This window comes from Urocitellus parryii, chromosome X (genome assembly GCF_045843805.1).
Source record: "Urocitellus parryii isolate mUroPar1 chromosome X, mUroPar1.hap1, whole genome shotgun sequence".
NCBI lineage: Eukaryota > Metazoa > Chordata > Mammalia > Rodentia > Sciuridae > Urocitellus > Urocitellus parryii.
The window spans coordinates 39,091,747-39,118,819 of record NC_135547.1 but is presented as its reverse complement, the minus strand read 5'-3'; the positions used below and the strand labels follow the sequence as shown (position 1 = coordinate 39,118,819).

Here is a 27,073-nt window from a genome sequence, read left to right as displayed (position 1 = left end):
AGGGTTTTGTTCTTTTTTTTTAAATTTTTTGGTGCTGGAGAATTGAACCCAGGGGCACTCAACCACTCAATCCCAAGCCCTTTTTGTATTTTATTTAGAGACAGGGTCTCACTAAGGTGCTTAGGGTCTTGCTAAGTTGCTGATACTAGTTTTGAACTCACAATCCTCCTGCCTCAGCCTCCATAGCCACTGGGATTATAGGTGTATGGCATTGTATAAAGTTATAATTAAGTTTTGGGGATCAGAAGGTAAACTCACTTCTGAACAGTTCTTCTAAGGCTTCCAGTTCTTGAAAGATTTCTATCATTAGGCTTGGAGTCTGGAACATTAGATCATGCCATGAGACCGCATACATCAAGGAAGGCCTTTTCAAAAATATTTTTTAGTTGTAGATGGACACAGTATCTTTATTTATGTATTTTTATGTGGTGCTGAGGATCGAACCAGTGCCTCACAAGTGCGAGGCAGGTGCTCCACCACTGCGCTACAGCCCCAGCCCCCAAGCAAGACCTTTTAATGTAGCAGCTGAAAACAAAAACGTGCAGGGCTTGCCTCAGTAGCATTTTCCCATTCAGTTGAAGGTGAAAAGCCTTGGCAAACAGATGAAAAGCTATCAGAGTTTAACCAACCTAAACCCACACTTGTCTCAGCTCATGCAGTCGGAGCTGCACAAATTGGGAAGAGCCAGTGGGAGTGGGCAGTCATTCACTGGTTCTCCTGGCTGGTAGCTCTGAACTAAGTGTGATTTCCCCACAGCACTTTCTCCGGCTCATGCTGATAGGATCCCATGGATATGACACTATTTTCCACCAACAGAAAGGAATTGCCTCATGCTACATGCTGTGCTTGCCCTCTGAAGCAGTAGAGCTATTTAAAAGGTGTCCAGTGAGGCATAAAATCTAAAGAGAAAATGCAGGAACTCTGGGAAGAATTTAGGTAGGTGAAGTGATTAGTGAAGTTGAAATCTGTCTAGACCATTGAGGGAACCACTAATATTTTATCCTCAACACAACCACTAACATACATACATACATTATATATATATATATATAATCTTTTATATATATTATTTTATATATTTATATATTATATATTTCATTTATATACATTTACATATTATTTTATATATTTATGTTATACATATTTCTTTTATATATATTTATATATTTATTTATATATTTTATATATATTTCTTTTATATTTTATGCACACACACATATATATAAAAAATGCTGTGACCTCATTATTTAATTCCACCTGAACCTATTAATAGTCTAAATCATTTAAAAAATCTTATGTCCCATTAAACACAAATGATGAAAATGAATAAATCCTGAGCAGATGGCTGCCTTAATGGAGAACTATTCAAACTCACAGTAGTCCTCTTGGAGCTGAGATGGCCGATTTTAGCCACCATGATTGAGATAAGCACATGTCATAAAATTGATATGGCACCAGGGGTTTGGGGCAATGTAACAGAAAATTTGTCCTTCATATACTCAACTAGCAACTAACCCTGGAATGTGCACAATGAAAGTGAGACAACAAGTGATTTAGAAAGAGCCAGAAGTATTTTAACAATGTCCATAGAGAAAGACAGGGCAGCAGCTGCTGGCAGTGGCACCTCAAGAGCTTCCTTTCTGTATGCAGGCTCTTATCTGGCCCTTGCAAGTCAGTAGCACCAGTTGTCCTACCACACACTCAGGCATTTCCCTCAAGCTGAAGTTGGAGGTACCAATCCGGAACTTGAAAAGTAACTGGTACTAAGTCTATGTGTGTTGTGCCTAGTGTGTATATGAATGCATGCAGTCTCTGGGTGGCCACAACTTGGACATTTTCAGAGTCTGTCCTATACTCAAAAAATGACCAAGACTCCCTTAATGGCAGAGGAAAGGGTTCCCACTTCATCGGGTGGTTTTCATGGACAGTACTGCTACTGTCTGCCACCAGCTCACAAAGGGCAAACGCCCAATAACCACTGACTGATTTGGAAGATATCCGATCAGGCTTAAGCACAGCTAAGCTCCCACCGGAATTCAAGTCTTATGCTTGCCTCAGATCTGTGGCCAGGTTAGATTGTCCAAATAAAAGTTAATCTGCATCACCAAGGCAGCATTCAGGACTAGGCAAAAGGATGACATCTACAAATCAGACAGTAGGGAGCAGCTGCAGGCTTGTAAGACTTCCCGTGTGCTATTTGGAACTTAATCAATATCAGTTCCTAACTGTATTATTTCAGAGTCTTCAGCTGTTAACCTTTGAGTCAGAAGTATTTATGAGACCAAAATCCTATGATGAGTCAGGTCAAATGAACAAACAACAAATGATAGCTTGGTTTTAACATTTTATTGGGTAAATGATTTTAAAGGTAATAACAATAGTGTCAAAACTACTACAATATCTTTCCACAGCCATACCTTACAGACCCATGTAAACCTTCTCATATATGTCCTTTTGCTCATTTTTGATATTTTAAAGCCATACATTTCATATAAAATGCCCATTTCCAACAGTTTCTTCAAACTATTAAGCAATTAAATGTGGAAGGAAGGAGGACCTAGTTATACTGGAAGGGGTTTCAGGTAATCTGTGATGTCTTACTGTAATCAAAAAACAGGTTACTAAGAAAGAAGGAAAAGAAGAGCTACTCCAGGTAGCTTTTTGCTCATTACAAGTCTCACCATTGCATCACCAAGAACTCTTTATGCTGGTGACCGATTCAAAGTAATTTGGGGAAACATATAAAACACTAAAATAACTTAGAAACTAGATCCAAATATTTCAAAAGTAATCAACTTTGATATACAAAAGCAGTCAGAGGTGGTTACAAAAGTTTATTTTCTCAGTGCTTCTATGTACCAGCGCAGTTACTGGGTCCAGAGCAAAATAAAAAGTTCATTTTCTTCTGAAACAGTTAATAAAAAAACAAGGAAAACATATCTTTGTATATAAAGAATCAATGCTGGTCTTAAGAATAATGTAATCAGAAACCCTTAAATTGAGAGGCACACAAAGGGTTTCTGCTTTTAAAAAATAAAAGGAAAGTCACCAGTTTATTTAAATGGAGGAGGTGTTCACACCCCTCAAATAAACTTAATTCAGTTTAACATCACTAGCAAAAATCACTTAGAAACTGTACAAAAATAAAAAAGTTAACACATTTAATCCTGCAAGGTTTTTGTAAGGACTGGAAGGCAGGCTTTTGGAGCAGCATTTGGGCATGGCTGGGGGCTTCTTTGGTTTGATCTAACACATAAGAGATGGAACCTATTCCAGATGACAGTTTCAAATTTCCTGCACAAGACAAGAAGAGGCCAGTATACAAACTTCCGGTGTGCCGGCATTGGGACTGTATGCACTGGACCGAAAATCTTAAAACTGCTTTAAGTGGGGTGTGGGAAAGAGAGTAAGCCTTGCACTTCCTCCATCAACTTCACCGACCTCTCACAGTAGGGGAGACTAGAGAGGGTAGTAGCACGTTCTTGTGCAGTCAGAAGGCCACTTGAGGGGTGGGGGGACAAGTGTTCTTTTAGAATCTGGTACCTGGCTGACCCTGTTTAAGAACAAGAAAACCCTTCCAGAAGTGGAAGCCTTTTGCTACATACCAAAGTAAAATACATACTATTTTTCCAAGAGGAACCCCCCCATGTGTTTGAAAACAGAAAACTCAAATAGAACTAATGAACATTGAAAAGGGGCTATGTAAACTTTGTGCTACTCAAATGAAGTTCAAGTATTACTTCAGAGCTGTTTAAAGATCACTGAACTTGTACAATATTCTGGTGATGAGTGCAGTTCACATTTGTGTTTCTGAACAAATAAACCACAACTGGCTAGAACACAACCTGTGCAATTAGAATCTTCGTCTGAGTTAAAGACACATGCTACATTTTTCAACATGTTCAAAGTTAATTCAAACCACATATTTAACAGCTTGGTAATATTAACGATAAAGGTGAAAGGGTCTAGCATTTGTTTCTTTGAAGCACACCATTAAAGTTTGTATAACACCCTTTATACTACAAAATCTTTTAGTCAACAGCTACTTAGGAGACAAAAATGCACTGTTCATCAACTTGAATACAAAAGGAGACAAAACTATCCTTTTCCCCCAAGCCATGGTGGGAAATATTGCTGACCTCGTCCTTTGAAGCCTGCAGGATGGTTATTTCTTCAGTATAACATTATTACACTGGTAAGAAAATCTGTATAACATCTGCATATATCAAGGATTTTAAAAAATCTGATATGATTTTAGAGTCCGCATGACCAGTCACGTGACCTACTCAAGATTGATTAGCACCGTTAAATACATAAACACACATATGTATGCATGTATGTGTAAGTATAGGTATACACACACACATATATGTATGTAATAGATCTTTTCTTTAAAAAAACTTCTAACCATAAGCTCCACCCAGGACGAGGAGCCTGTTGAGCTGATGAGATGATGGATAAGGATGGATTTCACAACAATATTGGTCTATTCTGTCTCTCTTCAGTTTGTTTCATTTACCTTTTTTTTTTTTTTTTGCAGCAGACAATATCATTCAGCATTGTGCTCAGTTTCCCCATAAGGGTACGAAAAAGTTTCCATCAGGTAGCCACTTGTTTTTATAATGAAAGACTAATCTACTCCAAAATGCTTCCACGTAGAAATAACAGGATTGCAAATCTCTTTCTAAAGCCCAACAGTTAACTTTTTCTGACTAATCTCTAGGAGTTCAAGGGAACAGGCTACCAAGATTGCATTTCAGGCTAACAATTGGCTTCTTAGTTTAAGGCATCACAACTGAAAATGGTTATTTCAACAATGGATGTTGTGGATGAAGGAATACCAACAAATTTCTAAGATCTCTCATCAAAAACTAAAGCAGTGTGCTTTGCCTTAGTGGCAAGCAGAAGGAGTTAAGCCAATTACGCACTTTTCACAAATTAGGAAAGAATTTTAGAATTCTGAACTAGCAGTCCATTACTTGTCACAAGCAAGTACATGTATAAGGTATATCCTTTTGATATTCAGTGACATTTCTCATAGTTTTAGAATATATATTCTGCAGCATACTTTTATTCATCACTTGATATATTGATTTCCTATTTGAAAAAATTATATATTTTCCCAAATATATATACTTATATATATATCTATATATACTACCATCAAATGAAGGTCATCTTTCTCCAGAATCATGTGTGATTTTTCCTGGGGAATCTATGTATGTACCTCCTATCGACATCAGTAAGTTCTCTTTGTACGAATCAGGAAGACTGGCCCTGAAAATGAGCCAGACTCTAATTGAAGCCTATCTGAATGCCAACTCCATCTTTATAGGTATAACATAGCATCTTAGCAACATAATAAACGTGTTTCTATCAAAAGTATGTAGTGCAGAAAGAGATTCAAGCTATTTTCTAGTATCTTCAGTATTGTCTCCATGATAGACAAACCATATGTGAAATGTCATGTATGAACTTTTCTTTCACTAGATTATCTTTACCATATCTTTAGATGGTAGTTAAATTGTCTCTAGCCAATTATGACTTATTGAAACCTAAAACTATCAAATTTAAATTAATACAAAATAGACAAATGTCTTTTTGGTTATTTGCTCAAAATAAATTTTTTTCAGCTAAAAAAATACTCCAGAGTAAGGAATTTGTCTAATCTGTTGTTTCACATATAGAAACAATAAAATTTTACAAGAATATTTCTCTAAATTGCCTTTTTTTAACCCCTCTTGATTCCACTTAATTATAGTCTTCTCAAAGGCACTAAATTCTGCATCTGTTCTCTTCCTAATATTTGCTGCTCTTCAAAATGATTTCTGTAGCCTATTTGAAAGATAGTTTGTACTTTCTTAAAACAGTGTTTTAGTTTGTAAATTGGTTCTGTAAAAAGTGATGAGGCAGTCTCTCCTAACTACAATAACCAGCAAAGTAGGCATAAATGGTTTGTCTTTGTGACAAGCCCTATCATGGACCCTTGAATGTTCACTATTAGAATGAAAGTTCATCTATTTTAACCATGGGAAAAACATATTCTAGTGAAGACTCAAATACTAATCTCTCATAGCAAAGTGAAATTTAGGCAAATCCAACGGTAATATATGAATACCTGAATTTGACATGAATTACTCCCAAACTCAGCTATCAGAAATAACTATCTTACTGAGAAAAATTAAAGACAAGTCTAAATAAAACCCTCAAAAACTGCACAATTTCTTCCATCCACAGTTGAAGGTAGGGAGGAACGAAGGAAGGAAAGAAAAGAAGAAGAGGCAGAAAGGAACACAGGAAGAACAGAAACCTAAGAAAGCAAAGCAAAATTCTATCTCATATTGTAAGAAAAGAAAACCCAAAAATTTATATATGCTGCAAAAAAATCAAAGATCTAAAATAATAAAACAGGATCTTCTCAACAAATGCCACTTTCCTACCCGTTACCATGATGATCTTAATTGACGATGTCGAAGCTTCACCATGGCAACGGAAACTATCATCATAAAATGGTACAGTAAAAGAGATAGCTAGACCAAGAAGGTGTAGGGTCTCCTGGGAAGAGGTCTGCAGAGAGGCCCAGTGACTGGTTGTGCGGCTCAGTGTCAGGAATAATGGTTGTATGGTGGAAGGGGATGCCCAATGCCATTTTGGAAGTGATGATGCTGGCGATGAGCAAGGTATTCAGCATAACTCAAGGTCATCTTTTCACTACGGTACCTGAAAGAAAGTCAGGGAAGAGAAAAGTTAACACGAAGTGATATGCCATTGTCAGAGATAGGAATGGCCTAATATAATTTTATAGGTCAGGAAATGGAGGCCTAGAGAGAACAAGTGACTTGCATAAGGACATGTGGTTAGAAAGTGAAGCTAATTCAGAACACAGGTATTCAAAGTCTGAGTCTAATGCTCTTTCCACTCTACTCCTCTTTGTTTAAATTTTTCTAGAAACTTTATTGTCCCATGAGCCCTGGCTTGCTAACAGGAAGGAACAAGGAAAGGCCAACCTTTTACTATTATATATACACTGCATTCATTTGATGGTTTTCCTTCAGAGATCTCTCCTTCTTTTGCCATTTCTTTCTCTGTCTATACATCTTACTTAGGTGTTGTCATTAACTGACAATATTTCCTAATGCTGGTACCAGAACCCTCTCTTCCCCATATCTAGCTTCTATAAAATGTCATATGTGGTTTTTGCCTTCAATCTCTTTCTTCCATTACTCTGCAGCCCAGTGCTCCCTGGATTCTCTTCCATGGAAACAACTGTCTGAAAGTTATCCTTGATTCTATTTGACCTTTCCAATGTGATACCCCTCATACTCTTTCTGAAGCTCTCTAGTCCCATCTGCAGAGAGGCCCAGTGACTCCACATGCCTCTGCTTCTCCCTCTGTTTCTTATCTATGAGTGTTCCTCCTACCCATATCTTGTAGGATTTTCTATTTCTATCCTTAGTTATTTTGATTCTATACTTTGAACCTCTCAGTGAACCCAATCCTTATAGCTTCATCCATGACCTTTTGTGCAGCTGATCTTAAAGCTTTATCTCTAGTCATGAGCACTATACATGTACATTTTCAGTGACCTTCTAGATGTTTCTGGATAGGTATCGAAGGAAGTACTTCAAATCTAGAAGTGACACATAAAACTTAACTCTTCCTATGGTCCCTATCTTGCTTCAAGGGATGATTGTGGTCCCTTTTATGTACATTAAAGCCTTGACTTCTTTGCTTCTAATTGGTGACTATATCCTTTAATTTCTTGCATAATATTTTCATATCTGTCCCTTTCTTCTCATCCACCTGCCACTCTAGTTAAAGGGCCCCACTGAACTTCTATAGATTTTAGATTTTAGCAGTACTTCAATTTTCCCGTTTCCAATTCCAATCTTACACTTCTCCAAGGCCATCTGTTTGAAACCCTACAAGGGCTACTAATTGCCTATAGAATCAGGTCCAACTTCCTAGTCTAGAATGTTAGACCCTCCACTGACTTGAACTTACTTTCTGGGCCCTATTTTTCCCCCTAATGACTACCTTCTCTATGTGCGTCACTGAAAGACCAGCCAAATCCAACTTTCACATTCCTCAGTACTTTGCACTTTGCCACCTAAATGCCTTGACTTACAAAGTCTTTGAGGAATCCCTTTCCTCCCTTATTTTCTACCTGTCAAATATTCTACCCATTCCTCAAACCCATCCCTAAATCTACCTCCTCTTTGAAGCTTTCTGTTCCCTCCCCATCCCTTCTTGGAATTCCTCTTTCCTTACTTTATGATCTTACATCATCCAACATATTCTGCTTCATAATAGTAATTATTTTTGTACATGCCTTTCTATTCTCAATTGTGAATGCAGGGAGAGCAGAGATGGAGGCATTTTCAAATTTGTGACTGCTTAGAGCTGAGAATAGACCATTTTTAGACTACAGGCATTCAATGCAATTCTCTGGCATTAAAATAAATGGAAATAGCAACCCATTTTCCTAAAATGTTTGATATTTTCCTCTTAAAATAAGTATCCCTATTATTTCATGCCGAAATTTATGTAGCATTCAAGTTTAGCTCAATTGTGTTTTTCAACAAGCCTTCATGGTAGACTTTTATCACTGCCAAAATGCTAAGGTTAAATTCAAATTTGAAGACTGCTTATCAGAATCCTGGGGTTCTGCTAGGCAATGTCAAAAGCTAGCCAATAGCTAATTCTGGCACTTTCTCCAATAACGTAATCTAAAGTCTTAGAGGGCTTACTCATACACAGCCAGAGTAATCACAGAGAGCTAAAGTGGGAAGGATGGGCTCATACATCACATAGGCTCTACTGCCAAGCCGAGTTCCATTGTATTCACCCTCAGTATAGCCCTGCCATTCACTTCCACTGTTTCAGAAAAGAGAAGCAAGGGTAAGTTAGAGAGACCAAGGAAATAAAAAGGTTATAGTCATATGCATTGAAATGTACTGGTTAGCCTTGTACTAGAAAATGCCTTCTGTACCTGGTCAGTTTTATGGTTTTCCTGAATTCATTAGTAATCGGAGCTTTGTATCCTCCTTTCCTCAGTAAGGAGTCTATGGTCTGAATATGGTCCCATCCTGTGAAGAGTTGACCAGATAAAATATTGGTTAAGCACATGTAATAAGCACCTTTGGTTAAATACAAAATGACTTTGTTGATGTCAGCTATCACTGTCTCCAAATGCCATCAACTGCTCTGGTTCTAAAAACAATCATACAGAAGAGCTAAGACTGCTTCCTATACAAAGGCAGGTTCATTACCACACACCTTAAATTTTAGCTGTGCACGTCTAACAACATTGGCTTCCTTATCTCAACTATATTCGAAGGTACGTAGTCTAAGGGACTGGGAGAATCTGTCAGTTAGTCTATAACAAACCACATCCATTGTATTCTCCAACAGTGAAATCTTCAAAAGAGAGGGAAAAGCCCGCATTTCATTGTGCCAACTCAGTAGTGTATAAGATTCTCACACTACCTCATGTTGGTGTGAATGGTATCTCTGTAATAAATTATATTTGTGGGCTGTATCCAAAGATATGGTTTTTTTTTTTTTGGTTCTGACATGGATGATATCCTAATATCTCAGGCCCCCCTTCTCTCTTATGTATGCTTTATAGAGTCAGTAATACTAGAGGATGAGGATATTTTCTTTAGATAATGGACTTAAAGACTAACTTTTCTCATTTGGAGGTTTAATTTCACTATATTTTTCTGTTAGATATCTTATATTTGTATTATCAAACATGATCAAACCAAATTTAAATGCTTTGTGATTAAAAGAAAAGCTCAACAAGGTAAAAATAGAGATTAATTTCAAATTATATGAGATCAGAATTTAGTAGTGGCTAGAAAAAAACAAATTACTACAAAGTTATGTTGTGTTGCAGTATTGGTTCATAAAGATACATTCATGGAATAAGAAAATGTTTGTTGGTTAGGAAGTGCAGACCCAGCATATAAAACATGAATGCTTTGTGTATTCATGATGCTTCCAATTTTAAGGGGAAACATACCATCTTAATATTAGCAGGATGAGTAATGGCAACCACCTAATAATGAAACATTAGATTCTGGCAGTGATAATGAACTATGTGGCTGTCAAACTAAAGGCTTGTTTATTCCACAAGGCTATTTACAGTACAATGGAATACAGGAGAAGAGTCTTTCAAATTAGTAGCAAATTATTGCCTAAATCAAAACCAACTTTTATAAATCTATGCTATTTTGAAAAGTATATATTTTGAGTTTATGCTGTCAAACTTCAGTACAGAGATTTGGCTTGAGTGTAATTCACTGATTTGATACAGACATTGCAGTGGCAGTGATAGAAGAGTTGGTTCTTAATTTGACACTGATCAATTATTGGGCATAACTGCAAGGTCAGAAATCGCATTTCAATTTGTATATTTGTTTAAATTCTTCACCAGATTATATGAAATAAAGTACAATAATGACCTTGCTCCTTTGCAACCTCCGGTAGGTAGGTGGCGGTGCGTTTTGATCCTTTTTCATTGATGAATTCTATTCTAATGCCATGTACACCCACCTGAAAGAAATCGGCAGTTTTATTAGTACAGTCTTCTTCATAGAAACAGAAAGAAATGGTTATAATTTAATTTTCAAGAGAATGCTGTTCTTTCTCTTCCCCATGTTTTAAGAAATGCATATCAATTCTCTTTCCATAATTTTGACTTTGGATTTGAAGGCTATTATGATAGCCATGGAGACTGAAAATATTGATTTGCAAATGTAGCAGGCTATGCTATTCTGTTTGGAAAACTGGAACAACCATTCTGGGGATGTAGAGCAAGATAGTTGATGGCAATAATCCTGCTGCCACTCTCAAATTGTGACTCATGACACTAAGGAACTAGACAAAGGGAATTGACTTTAAAGAGATGACAAACAATCACCCTATTTTGCAGGTACACTCACCATTTCAGGTTACATTCCCAAACTTCCTGTGTTGACCCCCCTCCCAAATGGTCTATTCTTTCTTTGTGTGTGTGTGTGTGTGGTGCTGGGGATTGAACCCAAAGCATTGCACATGCTAGGCAAGTGCTCTACCACTGTACTATATTTTCCAACCCCTTTTTAAAATTTATTTTTTAGTTGTAGTTGGACAAAATACCTTTATTTTTTTATGTGGTGCTTAGGATCGAACCCAGGGCCTCGCATGTGCTACGCGAGCACTCTACTACCGAGCCACTACCCCAGCCCCCACCAACCCTTGTTTTTCTTTTATTTAACTTTGAGACAGGGTCTCGATAAGTTGCCAAGGCTGGCTTTGAACTTGTGATCCTTCTGCCTTAGCCTGACAAGTAGCTGGGACTGTAGGCATGTGCCACCATGTACTGCTGTCCAGTCTTTTTGAGACCTTGATTTATATGTAGGCAAAAAAAAAATACTGTCAGATGAGACTGAAAACAATATGAAAACCAGACATACATCACACAGTACCTTTCCATTTAAGGGCAATTAAGATTACAACTAATTCATGAGCAAGGTATTTTTGCCCAGCATTTCTATTTCCTAGCCTAACTTTTTAAAATGTCAAACAAACTTTTGGTGATGACCTAAAAAAGATCATTTTCTAAGTAAGAGTGGGCTCTTTCTTGCTAATGTTTTTAAAAACTAATATGCTTGTCCTTTGATTAGCATACAATCAAAAGGAAACTGGCCTTTCCCCTCATATCTTACATAGAATAGGGTACACTAATGAAAGATCAAAGTTCTTAATCTCTTTGTGAACACTGACAATAAAAATAAAATTTCAAAAGCATAAACACCCCACTAAATTCTCTCAATTCTGTGGATGAGTCAAATCAATGTTTACTAAGTGAAGTATCCAAGGTACAGATGTAAAACCAGGTGAACATTATCCCCCAGGATGGTGGCTTCTTGTCAAAGCAGGTGAGTTAAATCATAGACCTTAATCTTTCCATCTGTATGGAAGTAAAGATTTAGAAGAAGAAAAGGGGTGAATGAAAACCTTTTTACCTGCTTCTTCCCCTAGCATGAAATTTTCTAATTTTTCAGGGAATAAAAACTCCTCTGGGAAATCCATTTCGTTTGATCCTCAGATCTCCAAACATCTATCCATTACAGCCTGTCAGATCTTCTCAGGAGTTTTTTTTATTATTATTATTATTAAAGCATATTTCTGTGGCTATTTCTTCTATCTATTTAATACCAACATTCTTATGAATCTCCTTCTACTAAAAATGCAACCAGGGCAGCTGTTTAAAAACTAACACAATAAGACCTCCCATACCCTGTGGGAAATGACTGTGGACAGCTGAGAAGAAATATGAGTGCTTAGCTATCAGGCATTTCCAGGATAAAGGACATCTAGTAATCTCTCTGGTGCCTGACATAGCACAGAGGCAATGACAAATTTGCAACATTTTCTGTATACTGACTTCCTGTTCAGTGACTCTGATTTTTTTCCTTCAACAATATCAGATTCTTCATAATTTGTTTTTTATAAAAAATATACAGCCTAAGTAATTTATGCCCCTTCATTCACTGAAGTGAATCTTGAATCTTTCATTCTATTTATCAAAAATCTGTCATGCTGAAATTGAAAAGAATTTTGGTGTTTATTGAGATGTCTAGTCAAAATTGTGAGAGGAAGAATGTCTATCTGTGAGATGAGAGTGTCAGACAAATTATTAATATTTAATTGGCATGATGAGGGGAAGAGGCTGAAAAGTTTATCAGAATTTCAAGAGGTTTTATGCTTCAGCAAGTAGACTTTGGAAAAAGAACAACTCACCAGGTGATTTTTATCCTACTTGAATGAGGTGACCTCTAATAACCATCCTAGCTCTGACAAACTGTGGCTATGTACTGGAGTGGGAGAAGTGATTTAGGCAAATGGGGGTGTAATTTGGACTCATAAATCCTTCTTAGGAGTACAACCTGTGTTCTTCAACAAAAACGTCAGAGATTTTAAAGCCTAGTAATTTAACAATTGAAAGAGTAATTAAAAAAATAATTTTAAACAATTTGTTAATTGTATGGTATGTTCATTATATCTCAATAAAGGTGTTTATATGAGATTAACTCAAAGTCTAAGGACATGTTGAGCAAAATGAAAATCATTCATGAATAAGAATGCTCTATTTGTATTTTTAAGAAGGCTCCACCATCAACTTTGATTTTAAAAAGTCAAAATTATCCCATTTTTCTTTCTTGCAACATTTATAAATTTTAATTTTTGTTGGATTCGTATGATTCTGAACAATTGAAAGCCCTATAAATTGAAATGAAAATATAGTGATTTTAAAGTGAATCCTTTGTGAAAAATAACTTTTTCATAGGTCAAATATATACTCCACAAAGCCAAAACCAGAGTGAGTAATTTTTTTCAACCATCAGAATCAAGAGAATAACATTCTTAACAGGATCAAAAGCATAATAACTTTTGTCACTTGTTGAGCGATAACATTTTCTTCACTCTCAGAATCGAAGATGGTGACAAATAGTCACACTGTACAATCAAAACAGGAGAGTGGAAAATGGCCTGCTGTGGAGAATGACTGATTCTGGCCACCTTGTGGAAATCACTGGCTTTTCAAATTAAGTCATCTCCACCAAAATGAGCATCAGAAATAGATTCCATATTGTTTCAGGGAGGCACGTGTTATAGCAGCAACTCCAAAATGTAATCTTCATGCCTAGTAATTGAATCCCCCCTTTTATAGATTGGAGAATCCTATAGTCCAACAGCATCCCAGGAAGCAAAGGCTATAGTTGGCATTTATCAGCTGGATAAGAAATCGACTGACTAGGGAAGTGGGATTCCCAGTTGCATACCTGCTATAAAATGCTATCACAGTAACTTTCTAAGAACGAGAAGGGAGGCAGCATTTGGGAAAACTGTCATGAAACAAACCCTTAACTAATCCTTCATTGTGCAAAGTACAGGCAGGTGAGCAACAAATGGTTACTTGCAAATCTAGCCTTATGGGAGTCTGCAGATCATTTTCAAAATTATTAGAAAGTCTTAAGAAAAAATGCTTTCAAGGTCCATCAGCTGTGATAATATTCTTTTAATCAAGACTGTACTTTTGCTAAGCAAAGCTATAAATCAATTCTAATGGTAGTAAATTAAATGTAGGACTTATAGATAAGAGGATATGGAATTAAATAGAGCTGTATTTGTGTGTGCTGAGAGAACATTAAGACCAGTTCAACAGAGTCCTATTTCATGCTAAAAAGAAAGCCATATTTATTCTGAACCATTCCACAACAAGTGATTTTTATTAATGCTATTATACAATATTTTGTTTTAACATTGTTCAGAATGATTGAATATCAAGATTAATATTAAAACCCTAAAATATATCTTGATTATTCTGGAGTTGATTATCCAGTTTGGGGATTATGCATCCCCAACTCCACCTGGTCTCAGCCCATCCTCTTTCCTCTTGTTCATTTCTCTATTAGAGTGGATGTGGGCAGAGAAAGTAGAGATACACACAAATTAATCAATTTTGCTACATAGTAAAAGGTTTGGTAGAAGAAGAGATTATAAATAATGGTTAAAATGAAGCTTTGAGACTGTCTGCAGATTTCATTTATCCTCATTATCTGGCCCCTTGTTAGAAATGTGGCTTCACTTAAAACTATTATCCTCTAATGCAGTGACCCTGAACACAAGAACATTAAAAAAAGAGTGCCCCTCCCACCCCATTATAATACACGGTTCATATTATGTTCCTCACAATTGCATAGTCAAAGCTTAATACCTAATCTGTCTATAAGGCAAGTGTCAGTCCTGTGATCCACTAGCAGCACTACAAAAGGTGCTAACTTTTGCCTGCAAGCCTATTTAGCAAGCCTATGATCTGAATAGGCGGAAACAACAACAAAAGCCATCTGGCTAAAAACATGAATGTGTATAAAATGTGCCCTGGTTAAGTTGAATAGGCTCCATGCAAACCTGTGACCACGTGGGTCCACAATTACTTCCAAAGTCATGACCCTCAATGCCAAATCTGCCTCTGATCATACTCTGGACAGCCAACAGAACCAGTCTACTTTCTCAGGTGGAATCCTGTCTTAGTCCATGCCACAATCAGTCCCATTCAACCCATTTTCAAAACCAAATGATGGGTTGCCCTGAAAGAATAAAAATATTGCCATGGCTCACTCTACTCATTTTTACTGAATTCATCTTGAATAACATAAAAAAAAAAACACAGGAGGTCAAAGTAGCAAAAGTTGTTCAACGTGCTTTTTGGACAAAATAATTTGACAAAACATACTATGTAATTAACAACACAGTCAGTTACTGGCCATTCACATAAGACTGACCTGCCAGGTTCAATGCGCCAATACCATTGAACTGAATGGAAGGTCTCTGTTCCTTATGAGAGGAGCTCAGGGTGTTTGGCATACTCCCTAACCTTTTGATGTTGGCATCATAGAAGATGTGCATGTGCTGTCACAAAATGATCCAGGCTACCACAGACAGAAACAAACATTGCATCAGACAGTTCAAACTTCTGAGCCAGAGTCTGGCATTTCTTATATAGAGGAAATAAATAAATGTGCTATTGCCCTAAAGAATACAAAATTCCCAGTGCAGCATATCCCCCTTTTATGCTCGTCACTGCACAGTACTTTTTGCTCCACCCCAGCTCAGCCTTGTGAAAATAGTGTCTCTTCCTTTGCCTAGTGAACACAAATTCAACACGAGTAGAAAATGCTTCAAACTTGGGTCTACTCCAAGTTTATACTCTTGAGTAACAACTTTTTGGGCAAGAAAAATTGAGATTTTAATCAGAGGGGCTGATAATTATTTGTACGGATTCTAATAAACCACTACTCCTCCTAAACCTGACACAACTCCCCATATTTTTTTGGACTCCAGACTATCAAGGATCTGCCCATCAAATCCTCACAGTCATGACTGTGTCATTTCATTCCACCCACCAATTTAAGAAGCCAGCCAGAAGTTTTGCAGGTGCCCATCTGGTGAACATGATTCCTTCAGAATTGGGCCAAATTGTAAAAATTTAAAGAGTGCTGATGCAATTCTGCTATTTTTTTGACTCAGTAACTTTTACTTTTGTAAACTTCAACCATGAATTATTTTTAATCTGTTCATGAAATAGTTTGTACATGTTATAAGAAAAAAAATCTCTTCAGAAAATTATGAAGGGAAAAATAAAGATGGCTTGTAATCCTAGTACTACCTAGATAAAACTCTTAGTGACTAAAAAAATATTTCTTCTCTTGAACCAACTGAGACACCACCAAGGAATACATTTTAGGCTGTTTTTATCCATTATCTGACCCATTCCTATAGCTGTCTTTGCTTTCAAATAGCCTTTGAGAAGATTTAGAACAAATACTAGAAACAAAAATCAAAGAGGATAATTGGTTGCAAGCCATCACTTAGACACCAGTAACCTTTTAACATATTCTATTATGAAAACTCTGATTCATTATCTACCTCAGATGAAGGGTTTTTTCTCCCCTGGTTATTTTGTGAAAACAACTGCAAAGGTTCCCTTGACCAAGATACATTTGTGTGTTGTTCTCTAAAATCCCTGCAAATTAGTCACCTTTAGCTTAGAAATTAGTTCAGTCTCCATGGACCAGTTCTTGGCTTTTGCAGAGCTTACTAAAGGACTAATTAGTACCAATTTTGATTCATGTAGGAGATTTAGACATCTTGTCTATCAAGCCTGCCAATTTATTCACAATGGCTACTGAACAACAACCTGATAACATTTATTTAAATAACAACTGACACATAGCTCTAAAATACCTGAACTATCTAGTAATCACCCCCACAAACTTTTAAAGCATTAGTAAGATTTTAAATAAAGCAAGGTTAATGAAGAGGTGCTTTGAGAAGCTATGAAGCCAAACATGTTTATATATCATTTGCAATGAAAGAAACTGTTCTTACCCTAAGGTTCTGCAGAGAACAAGTGAAAACTCAGAGTATAATTAAGGAAAAAAATCTCGGTAATGATTAATTATAATGAGCATTCCATGAAAACTGAACATCCTGATGTTTCCCAAGCAAAGTTCAGGCAACACAGGTGACCTTTAAATAAAAAGCCTCTTTTCATCAGAAGTTAGAAAAATACATTCCTACCATTTTTTTTAGAAAGGGGATGAGGAAGGAGGTAAATTTATATATAAGAAAAGCAAAGTTATAAAATTTTATCAGAATCTAGAAAGACTTATTTTATTTTCCAAATGCTAGGGAGAACCATCTCTTGACAGACATATTCAATATGTAGTAATGTTTACATGATAGGAAATTAAGAAAAATCATATTCAGATTGGAGCTGTACACTGAGTATCTGACTCAAAATGGTTCAACTCAGTCTACAAAAGAGATTTGTTTCTTAAAAAGTTATACGTGGGAACTCGGTATGGTGGTGCACACCTCCCAGTGATGCACACCTGTAATCCCAGTGACTTGAGAGGCTGATGCAGGATGATCACTAGTCTTGGCAATTTAGCAAGACCCTGACTCAAAAAAAAAAAAAAAAACAGGGTGGGGAATACTGTGGGTATACCTCTCAGTGGTAGAGCACCCCTGGGTTCAATCACCAGTACTACAAAAAAGTTACATATGCATTTTATTTATATAAACGAATTAATCCTGAAGTTATGAGGAAGAAAATGAGACCCTAGAATGAGTCCTTATGCAAAGCAAAATATCTACTTGTAATGTGAATAATCTTTCCCTAATATACTTGCTTCATTTCAATATATAATATTGACTTAAAACAAGGGATGATGCATTAAAAATAGAGGCCTTAATGGTTTAGAGTATTTTCCTTCCCAAAGACAATTCTATTGAGGAAAAGAAATCTAGAATATGTACAATTTTAAAAATTGAATCATTTTCCACTTTTGTTGCCTATGTTTAGGTTGACAATGGCCATTTTAAAAGTTAGGGAACTCTTCTTATGACTTCTAAATGGCTACTGATGATTCAGTCTCTGGATTTAAAATGAAACAGAAGCAATTTTTTTTTAAAAAGGAAGTCAGTCATAGAACCACATTCTGTGTCCAAAGAAACCTGAGGTATTAACTAATCCAACCTTTTCAGCTTCCTGGCAAAACTGAACTGAGGTCTGGAAAGGTCACAAAGCTGGGCAGTGATAGTCAGGAACAAAACCAGGTCTTCTTATTCCCAAAATTCAGCACTTTTTTATTAAATGCTGGGGTTACACACACATAGGCAAACACTACATAAAAGAATAGATCATAATGGCATTCCTTGGGAAGGAGCAGAAAAAGAGTTTCTTTATTATGAAGAAAGAAGCAGAAACCCCCCACTGCCCCTGGCCAAAGAACATAGGAAAGCAGGAAGCCAGAGAATGCTCTAAGCTATCCATTTCTAAGGGTAATAACAGCTAATGAAAACTTCTTTGCATTAAATCAACTTCTAAGAAGTTACATTACACCAGGCATAGTGGTGCATGCCTGTAATCCCAGCAGCTCAGGAGGCTGAAGCAGAAGTTTATCAAGTTCCAGGCCAGCCTCAGCTACTTATCGAGGCCCTAAGTAAATTAGAAAGACCCTGTCTCAAAATAAAAATTATAAAAAGGAGACTGGGGATGTGACTCATAGGTTAAGCATCCCTGGGTCGAATCCCTGTATCCCCAAAAAAGTTACATTACTTAGAACAGCTTGCGTCTCCACTAGGCTTCTTATACACTGACTTGCTGATGCTCACAAATTCTCTGTAGATGGCCAAGAAATGTAAAGCACGTTCCCAGTGCTCCACAGCACTTGAACCAACATTTAGAATATCAAGATAAAGACTAAATTACCATGATAGTGATGTTTTACACAAAAATATCAAGGTCTCTGGGAAAATACATGTGAAGTACATTTTCTAGATGTAAAAGGCCCATGTTTTTTAGTGAGGCGGGAATTTTAAATTATAAGAGAGCAAAACATGGTATGCCTCATAGCTGGGAAAATATAACCAAGGGAGGAAACAGAACGTATACAACTAGAAGTCATTTCATTTGCTGACTTTATGAGTCACGCTAACCATCTGTGTATGAATGGGAACTCTGTTTTCAGTGGTACATTAAAAGGAGCTAAAAAAAAAAAGTAAACCTTTTTGGGGAAGTGAGGGTGAATAGGAGAACATTAACTTCTAAAATATATGGGAGATAATGACAGTAGCCAATTTGTTCATCTCATCTGTTTACTCTCATAAAGGCTGTTATAAAAGCGTCCTATTATTTACTGCAACTAAATACGTCAGAAATGGAGCTGCAATTGCTCAAGAGGAGTTCTTTAGAGGTTGCTTTTAAAGTGAAGTGCAGTTCTCTGAGTACCAGGAGTCTACAAGGCTCCTACAAAATGACACATGCTTTGGTACTTTAGGGACAGAAGAGTAGGGACTCAGAGATCTAGTTTTATACTGCAGGGACAGATTTTGGCACCACAGAAGAAACATACTGGCCAGTCCCACCTGAATGGGTTGATTCCATGTAAATGTCATATACTAAAAAGGAACCAACACACTGTCTTAGGACAACAATGTATTGCCCAGGTGATGGCTGTATAGACAAGTGAGATATCAATGGTGCAGGAAGCTAGATACAAGAAAAATGTCTTCAGGTTTGGGAAGATGTCATTAATATACTAAAATATGATCTAAACATTTACTTTAGGATACAGAAAATGTTTCCTTCTTCATGCCTTTCTTTAAATGATCTTGTCTCTATAGCTTCAAAGTAAAAGATGCCTGATTACAATTTAGGAAATATTTTGACTTCTGTCAGCAAAGAGCTATATTAGCTCCCACAAAATCACTGGTATCATACTTGTTATACAAGTTCTTCTACAAACAAAAAGCTTATTCATTTATATCATCCTGAAAATGAGCAGCTATGAAATGACACACCTAGAATTACCCCTCAAGTCAAACTCTAGTAATGTCACTGGATTTATACCCTTTCAGATTTCTTAAAAGGAAACATGATGCCCAAACAGTTTAACTACACTAATTCCAGGCTATTTGTCATTTTGGAGGGCTCCAACATACTCATGAGTTTTTTTTTCTTTCTTTCTTTCTAAAGCTCTGTGTCTGTCAATCATCCTGTCATTCAGAGTTAAGATAAATGTCCACTGAAGAGCTCAGAACAATGGTGATTACTTTTTGTGTTCAAACATAAGGCATACCATGTTGGATTTCTCCCTAGGGGAGCAATTCTTCTCATTTCAGAACCATTTTGGTCTTTTTAGGTAGATATTGTTATTTATCAGTTAATGAATTCTTTCTCCAAATTATTCACTCTTCATACTTGTATACCTACCAGATTACTAAATAGATCACTATGTGGGTGATGATCAGAAACTCTTGGAAGACTTAGGCCACTGCTCCAATCTATTTATAATTTATAGCCTTCTATGGGTAATTTTGTTGTCTTTAAATAACTATTTAGACTCCTTGAAAAGCTATCTATAGACACTCATTTCAAATGTTATAATTATTACTTTGTGGAATACAACATATGGACAATTCAATATTGACGTGGAATTAATTAGACTCACTTTTGAAACCATTTATCAAACATTTCTTACATTATAAAACAAGCACCCAAAACATATTGTAAAATCTTATTTTCCTACTAACTTCCATTATAAAACTAGAAACATGTTACCAAAGGAGAGTTCAAATAGATTTCTTTTAACTTTTGATGAAAAAGACAATAAGATGGTAGCCAGACCTGTGGCAGTCCATTTCTTTCCTGAACATATGAAAATTAGTTGGCTTATCACCAATCACGTCCCTTACCCTCATGAACACAAGGATGTCTCTCTTTCTTAGCAAAGTTATCTACCTCTATGCTTTGGGACTTCTAGACATTGTCCTCTTTTTGCTTTGATCTGTGTGCATTTTTGTCTCTTTAACGAGGGACTCCACCACTATAACACACTTCACGAATAGAAGTCAAATTTCAAACCAGAAAATCCCTCTGTTAGAGGCTTCTGCTTATATAAAACATGTTCATTATCTAACTTTGATTTTAAAATTCTCTATTAAAAAATTCTCTATCAAATTTTCAAAATAATCTTTTTATTTCTACCAGTAGTGTAAACATATATAGATCTTTGCATTTTGGGTTAAAATTAAATATTATAGGGAATAGGATATTTTATCCTTAAAAGAAAAGGTGTACTTATTTGACAGTATAAAATTCCCCAAAGTGAAGGCATACTTTCATAAATATAGACTGACTTTTCACAAAGGAAATTCACAATATAAATAATAAACTTACACATACAGATGAACAATAAACAAAGATTTCCCTGAATTTTCTTTTAAATTATAAGTGAATATTAAATATGATCTCATAATCAAATATGCAGATTTACTGATACAAAAACACAGATAGAAAGAAATGCCACTGTCCCTTGGTATCTATTGGGGGACTTTTTCTAGGACACTGCCTCCAAACCATTATCCTAGGATGCTCACATCCCTTATATAAAGTGGCATAGTATTTGCATGTTACCAACATGCAAATCATCTCTAGATTATGTATAATACTTAGAACAATGTAAACAGCTATTATACTATGTTATCTCGGGAATAATGTCAAGGAAAAATGTCTATTATTCAATACAGATGCAATTCCTTTTCAAAATATTTTCAATATGTAGTTGGTTGAATCCATGTATACAGAACCCACAGATATGGAGGTTCTGCCAGTATTTTGAAATATTAACCATAGTTATCACAGAATAGTATAATTGTGAATAACTGGCATCTCCTTATTTTTACTCTTTGGATTTAAATTTTTTCTTCTTCAATAAATTAAAATTACTATCATGGACCATTGTTATATATGTATAAAATTTATTTTCCATGTTTTATTGTGGTAAAATATCATAACAGAAAAGCAAACAATTCAGTGGCATGAAATATATTCACAGTGTTGTGCAAACATCATCATAATTTAATTCCAGAACTTTTTCATTACTCCAAATGGAAACCCTGTACCCATTAGTCACTTTCCATTCACCCCTCCCCCCAAACCCTGACAACCATGAATTTGCTTTCTATTTCTATGGATTTGCCCATTCTGGAGATTTCGTATAAATGGAATCAGATAGTAGGTGGGCTTTTGCATATGGCTTCTTTTAACATTATGTTTTCAAGGTTAACTAATGTTGTAGCAAGCGTTAGTACTTCATTTATTTTTATAGTTGAATAAGAAGATATACCATATCCTATTTATCCATTTATGTACTGATAAACATTTGGGTTGTTTCCAGGTTCTACCTATCGTGAATAGTGCTGCTTTGAACATTTGTGTGCAAGTTTGTGTTTCAACACCTGTTTAAAGAACATATTAAATATACAAGACCAAGCAGAAGCAATATAGAATCTTCTAGAAACTCAAGCTGGCATATAGTACCCAAAGAGGATATATTGAATATACAAGACTAACAATACATTAAATATATAAGACCAGGCAGATTATATTAAATATATGACTATATATTAAATATACAAGAATATTAAATATATTAAATATACAAGATCAAGGAGAAGCAATATAGACTCTTCCAGAAACTCAAGCTGGCAGATGGTGCCCAAAGAGGATAAATAGAACCTGAAAGAGTACACAGTTCTTATTATTATGTGCTTTACTTCCTACCCTTTTAACAGAAAATGTACCCATGTCATGAACATAAAAGCCCAATAACATCAAGGTTAATTTTAGCTGTATATAATTCTTGGAATGGGCAAAAAAGATGATGGTGTACTCTGAGCTTATCTGTACCCATTTAATAGCCATTGGATTCTCCTGTTTTTCCTTCTCTTGAAATACAAGCATATATTCATACACTATACATTCAATATACATGCAAGAGCTTGTGCCTTAACTGTACTTCCAATTCAGTGGCTTCTAGTAAGTACAGAAGTGATTTTTAGCCTTGGTCATCCCCTAGATCTTGGGCTTTTGCCTCTATGATCACTCCCACCTCTACATACACTGCACCCTGCAATCTAGAAAGCAAAACTGAAACTCTGGCTACAGAAGAAAAAGTGGCAGTCTGAAAACTAAAAGCAGCCTCTAAACTGTCATACATATTAATAAAAGGAGGACATGATTTGGGACCATTTAAAAATAAAGTACTAGGACTGGACACAGTGGTGCACATCTGTAATCCCAGCAGCTTGGGAGCTGAGGCAGGAAGATCCCGAGTTTGAAGAAAGCCTCGGCAACTTAGCATGGACCTAAATAACTCATTGAGGCCCTGTTTAAATAAAAAAGGGCTGGGGATATGGCTCAGTGGTTCAGTGCCCCGAGTTGAATTCCTAGTCTCCAAAATTGAGAGGGAGAGGGAGAGGGGGAAGGAGGGGGGGGAAGGAGGGAGAGGGAGAAAGAAGGAAAGGAAGGAAAGGAATGGAGGGAGGGAAGGAGGGAAGGAGGGAAGGAAGAAAGGAAGGAGGGAGGGAGGGAAGGAAGGACGGAAGAAAGGACGGACGGACGGACAAACTGGGAAATATTTCCATAATATTGGTAAACTTTTCTTTAAGGAAAACCAAATAGGAACAACAAACTTAGAAACACAATAAAATAGGAAATTTTTAATTATATAAAATTCTTTACACATGCCAACTCTGTTAGGATCAGCATTATTGGATTGTTTTATTCCTTCCTTTTCCAAATTTATTTCTTCCACAAAATACTAAGATGCTTTCATATTTTGATAATGTTCCACGAAACCCAGAAGGAACTCCCTTCATCCTATGCAGAAAAGTTTTTAAATAGGTCTGGGAAAACAACAATAAATTCTATAACAAAGGTTTTTGTTTTTTTTCAAATGAATGTCAAGAACTTTACAAATGTCTTATTCTATACATGGAAAAAGTGAATCACAGTGAAATAAACTGCCCAAAGTCTCAGAAGAAATCAGAATAAAGCCAGAAATAAAACTCAAGTTCAATTAACTGTGAAGAGAGTGATTTGGCCACAAAACAAAATATTACAGTTGCCATGGGGGGCCAGTTCTTCTAAAACAGCATTAGAATTAAAACATGTTATATCATAATGATATAGTAATGCCATTTATGAGCGGCGTGAGAGAAAATGCTGTGTCTATGGCTGAATTTCTATTGTTTAATTCTGATAGCACTTATTCCTTCTTACTTTTTATATACATTTTTTTCTCTACCATAGAACATAAGATGCTTTATAGTAAGGAAAAAATTGTACCACTTTTATATGTGTAGTATAGTGCCTGGAACACAGTAGGCATTCCATAATATGGGTATGTGTGTGCATGCAAAATTTCATAGACCTACACTCAATCATCTCCTCTTAACCACTGAAGCAAATTAGGATGAGAATGTGTGAACTTAATAAGCCAACCCCACATACAAAAGAAGAATAAAAATATGATTGATACAGGGTTCTCTGATAATGCCCAAGCACAGAGATACTCTCAATATAAATTTGTTAGTGTGTTCAGTGTGTGAATTGAGGTAGCCAAGAATGATTTATATTATTTAATTCTAGTTAACCAGTGCTTTGTCATGATGAACTGATTTCTCCAAATCTTACCCTAAATAACTTGCTTTTTGCTTCTGAGATGTATCCTCTGACTACCTAATCACTTGGTAGCAGCTACAACAAAGTGCATTGGAATAAAAATAGAAGGAGAAATAAATTCCATTCAGTCCTTCTTAACTACTTATTAACAGCTTTTATGAGATGCTCTAGTGAGGTAGTAGGACAAAAATGAAAGCCAAATTCAGTTTATGGATTATAACAACACATGGCACTTTGCCTTTTAAAAATTCCATTATTCAAATCTCACTATTCAATGGCGAAATTTATTTATTCATAAGAATGGGTCAAATGAAGTATTTTCTGAGACTGGCTTTTAACATTTATCAGGGGTTACTTTCACTTGTTCTTTTAAAAGTTTCTTAATCTTACCTCCCAGTCCAAATAATCACAGACATCTTCAAAGTTAGTGAGCAGAGACACTGAGCAAAAAAGCCGTGGCAGCTCATCTCTTGTCATTGGGGGAAAACGGCTATCTTTAAGGGCACTGTTGAAAACAAAGCAAATATTAAAACAATCACTGAATAAGAAATTTCCTAATTTCAAATGCAATCATTTGAAAAAGGTAAGAGATTAAAAAGAATCCATGAAATATCAAAGGTACCAATAATCTTTAAATATATTCAAAGCCCTCCCAAATTTTAGAAGTCATCCATTTTTTGCATTGACTAGATTGTTTGTCAGCCAATCCTGTGACCACTTTTGATTATAAAGAGTAGATGTACAATAAAATTTCCTGTACATCCATTTCTTGATATCTCTTTGTGTTACTTGTATAATCTGAGAAAGTTCTATTTTACTTTTGAGGGGGATAAGAACCAGACTCATGGAAACTTATTGGAAGACCTCTGGCTCTAGTGTTAATGGAAGTAAAAAAAAAAAAAAAAAAAGGAAAAGTATACAAAAAGTAATATATCTCTGGCTATGTGTGTAATAATCATATTGTACACAATAAAATAGTTTATACTAGTTTGGCCAGATACCAAAGAAGACTGAGAATTCAAAAAAGATTTTAAAAATCATACAAGTTATAGACTAAATATACAAAATTTCATGTCCCTTGATAACTCAAGATGACTCAAAAATTATGAAACTACAGGAAATAAGGCTAATCTGGGAAATAAAATTACAATTAGGAGATCATTAATCCCATGCAATGAATTTCTGAGTATACAAACTCTGATTGGATCCATTAACCAAGTGCTAAGTTATGGAAGGATCCCACTCTAAAGGACAAAATTTTGTAAGGCCATACTTCTTCCTGCAATAGTGGAACAGACTGAAATATATATGTTTTATATAGTAGATAGGCTGGTAGGTAAGTAGGTAGGTAAGTAGGTAGATAGATAACACACTATGTGGGTTCCTTATATTTTTATAAGAAACCATTTCCTGATCAAGAAAAACAATCACACCTCTGATTGTCCAAAATATTAATGACACTATGGGCATTCAAGTCATTCTTCTTCCAATGTCCCATATAGCAGCCAGGCTTAGAAAGTGTTTTTACAGATTAATCCTTAGAGGCCCAAAACTTAGACTCTACCAACTGTTTGGTCATAACAAAGTTCCATGGCCTTTGAAAATAATTTAATTCCCCTTTCAGTGACTTTCTTATTACTAAATTTTCTTCTTTTTTCATTTTCATCCCTTCATTTGTATTCTGAAACTAATCCATTGTGTTTATATTTTCAATGCATTTTAGTGCTTGTTCTTTCTCTCTTGTTATACAAAAGAAAATGATTTTAGGAAGATATAGAGATGTTATATATTTGTAAAGTATAAATGTTTCTCCTATTCAAGAAGCCAGGATTAACCAAGAAAATCAGGAAATTGTGATAACTCATATTCTAAAATCAGCACTTCAATATTTTATAATTTAACAACATAAACTTCCTGAGGTTTAGCTTCTTTTATTTTTCTACTGGCAAATAAAGTTTGAATGAGAGCTTAAAAGTCTTTTTTGAAAGTCAAGATAAAGACATGTTTATATAAGCATCTCCCCTATACACACATACTGGAGAGAAATTCTAATACATAGTTCAGAAGAATCCCATGCATAAAAAAGGCCAATCACATTTTTTATTTTCCTGTTAAAAAGAAAGGAAAAAAAAGCCTTGTACATTAGAATAATATGAAATGCAATTTTTTAGAGTTATGTATTTTTATTTTGATAAATATACATAAATTAACATTTTAATAATTTTAAAATATACAGTTCCATAAGATTAAGTACATTCATACCATCATCACCATCCATCTCCAGAACCTTTTTGTTTTCCTCAATTGAAACTCTTTTCATTAATTACTAACTCCTCCTGGGTGTGGTGGAACACTACTGTCATCCCAGCAATTCAGGAAGCTGAGACAGGAGGATCACAAGTTTAAGACAAGTGTCAGCAAATTAGTAAGACCCTGTCTCAAAATAAAAAATAGAAAGAACTGGGGCTGTAGCTCAATGTTGGG

The 27,073-nt window shown here is 35.7% G+C and overlaps 1 protein-coding gene across 1 annotated transcript in view; it reads right to left on the bottom strand.

The window, feature by feature from the left end:
- Positions 1-2,365: 2,365 nt before the first annotated feature.
- Ammecr1 (AMMECR nuclear protein 1) overlaps positions 2,366-27,073 on the bottom strand; it is a 113,410-nt gene continuing 88,702 nt past the window's right edge. The window contains exons 3-6 of the mRNA XM_026396810.2: positions 24,980-25,094; positions 10,470-10,560; positions 8,993-9,089; positions 2,366-6,720 (exon numbers count right to left, since the gene is read on the bottom strand). Of these exons, the coding sequence (XP_026252595.1) occupies positions 6,606-6,720; positions 8,993-9,089; positions 10,470-10,560; positions 24,980-25,094 (418 nt within the window). The 3' untranslated portion in view covers positions 2,366-6,605. The remainder of the gene's footprint in view (positions 6,721-8,992; positions 9,090-10,469; positions 10,561-24,979; positions 25,095-27,073) is intronic.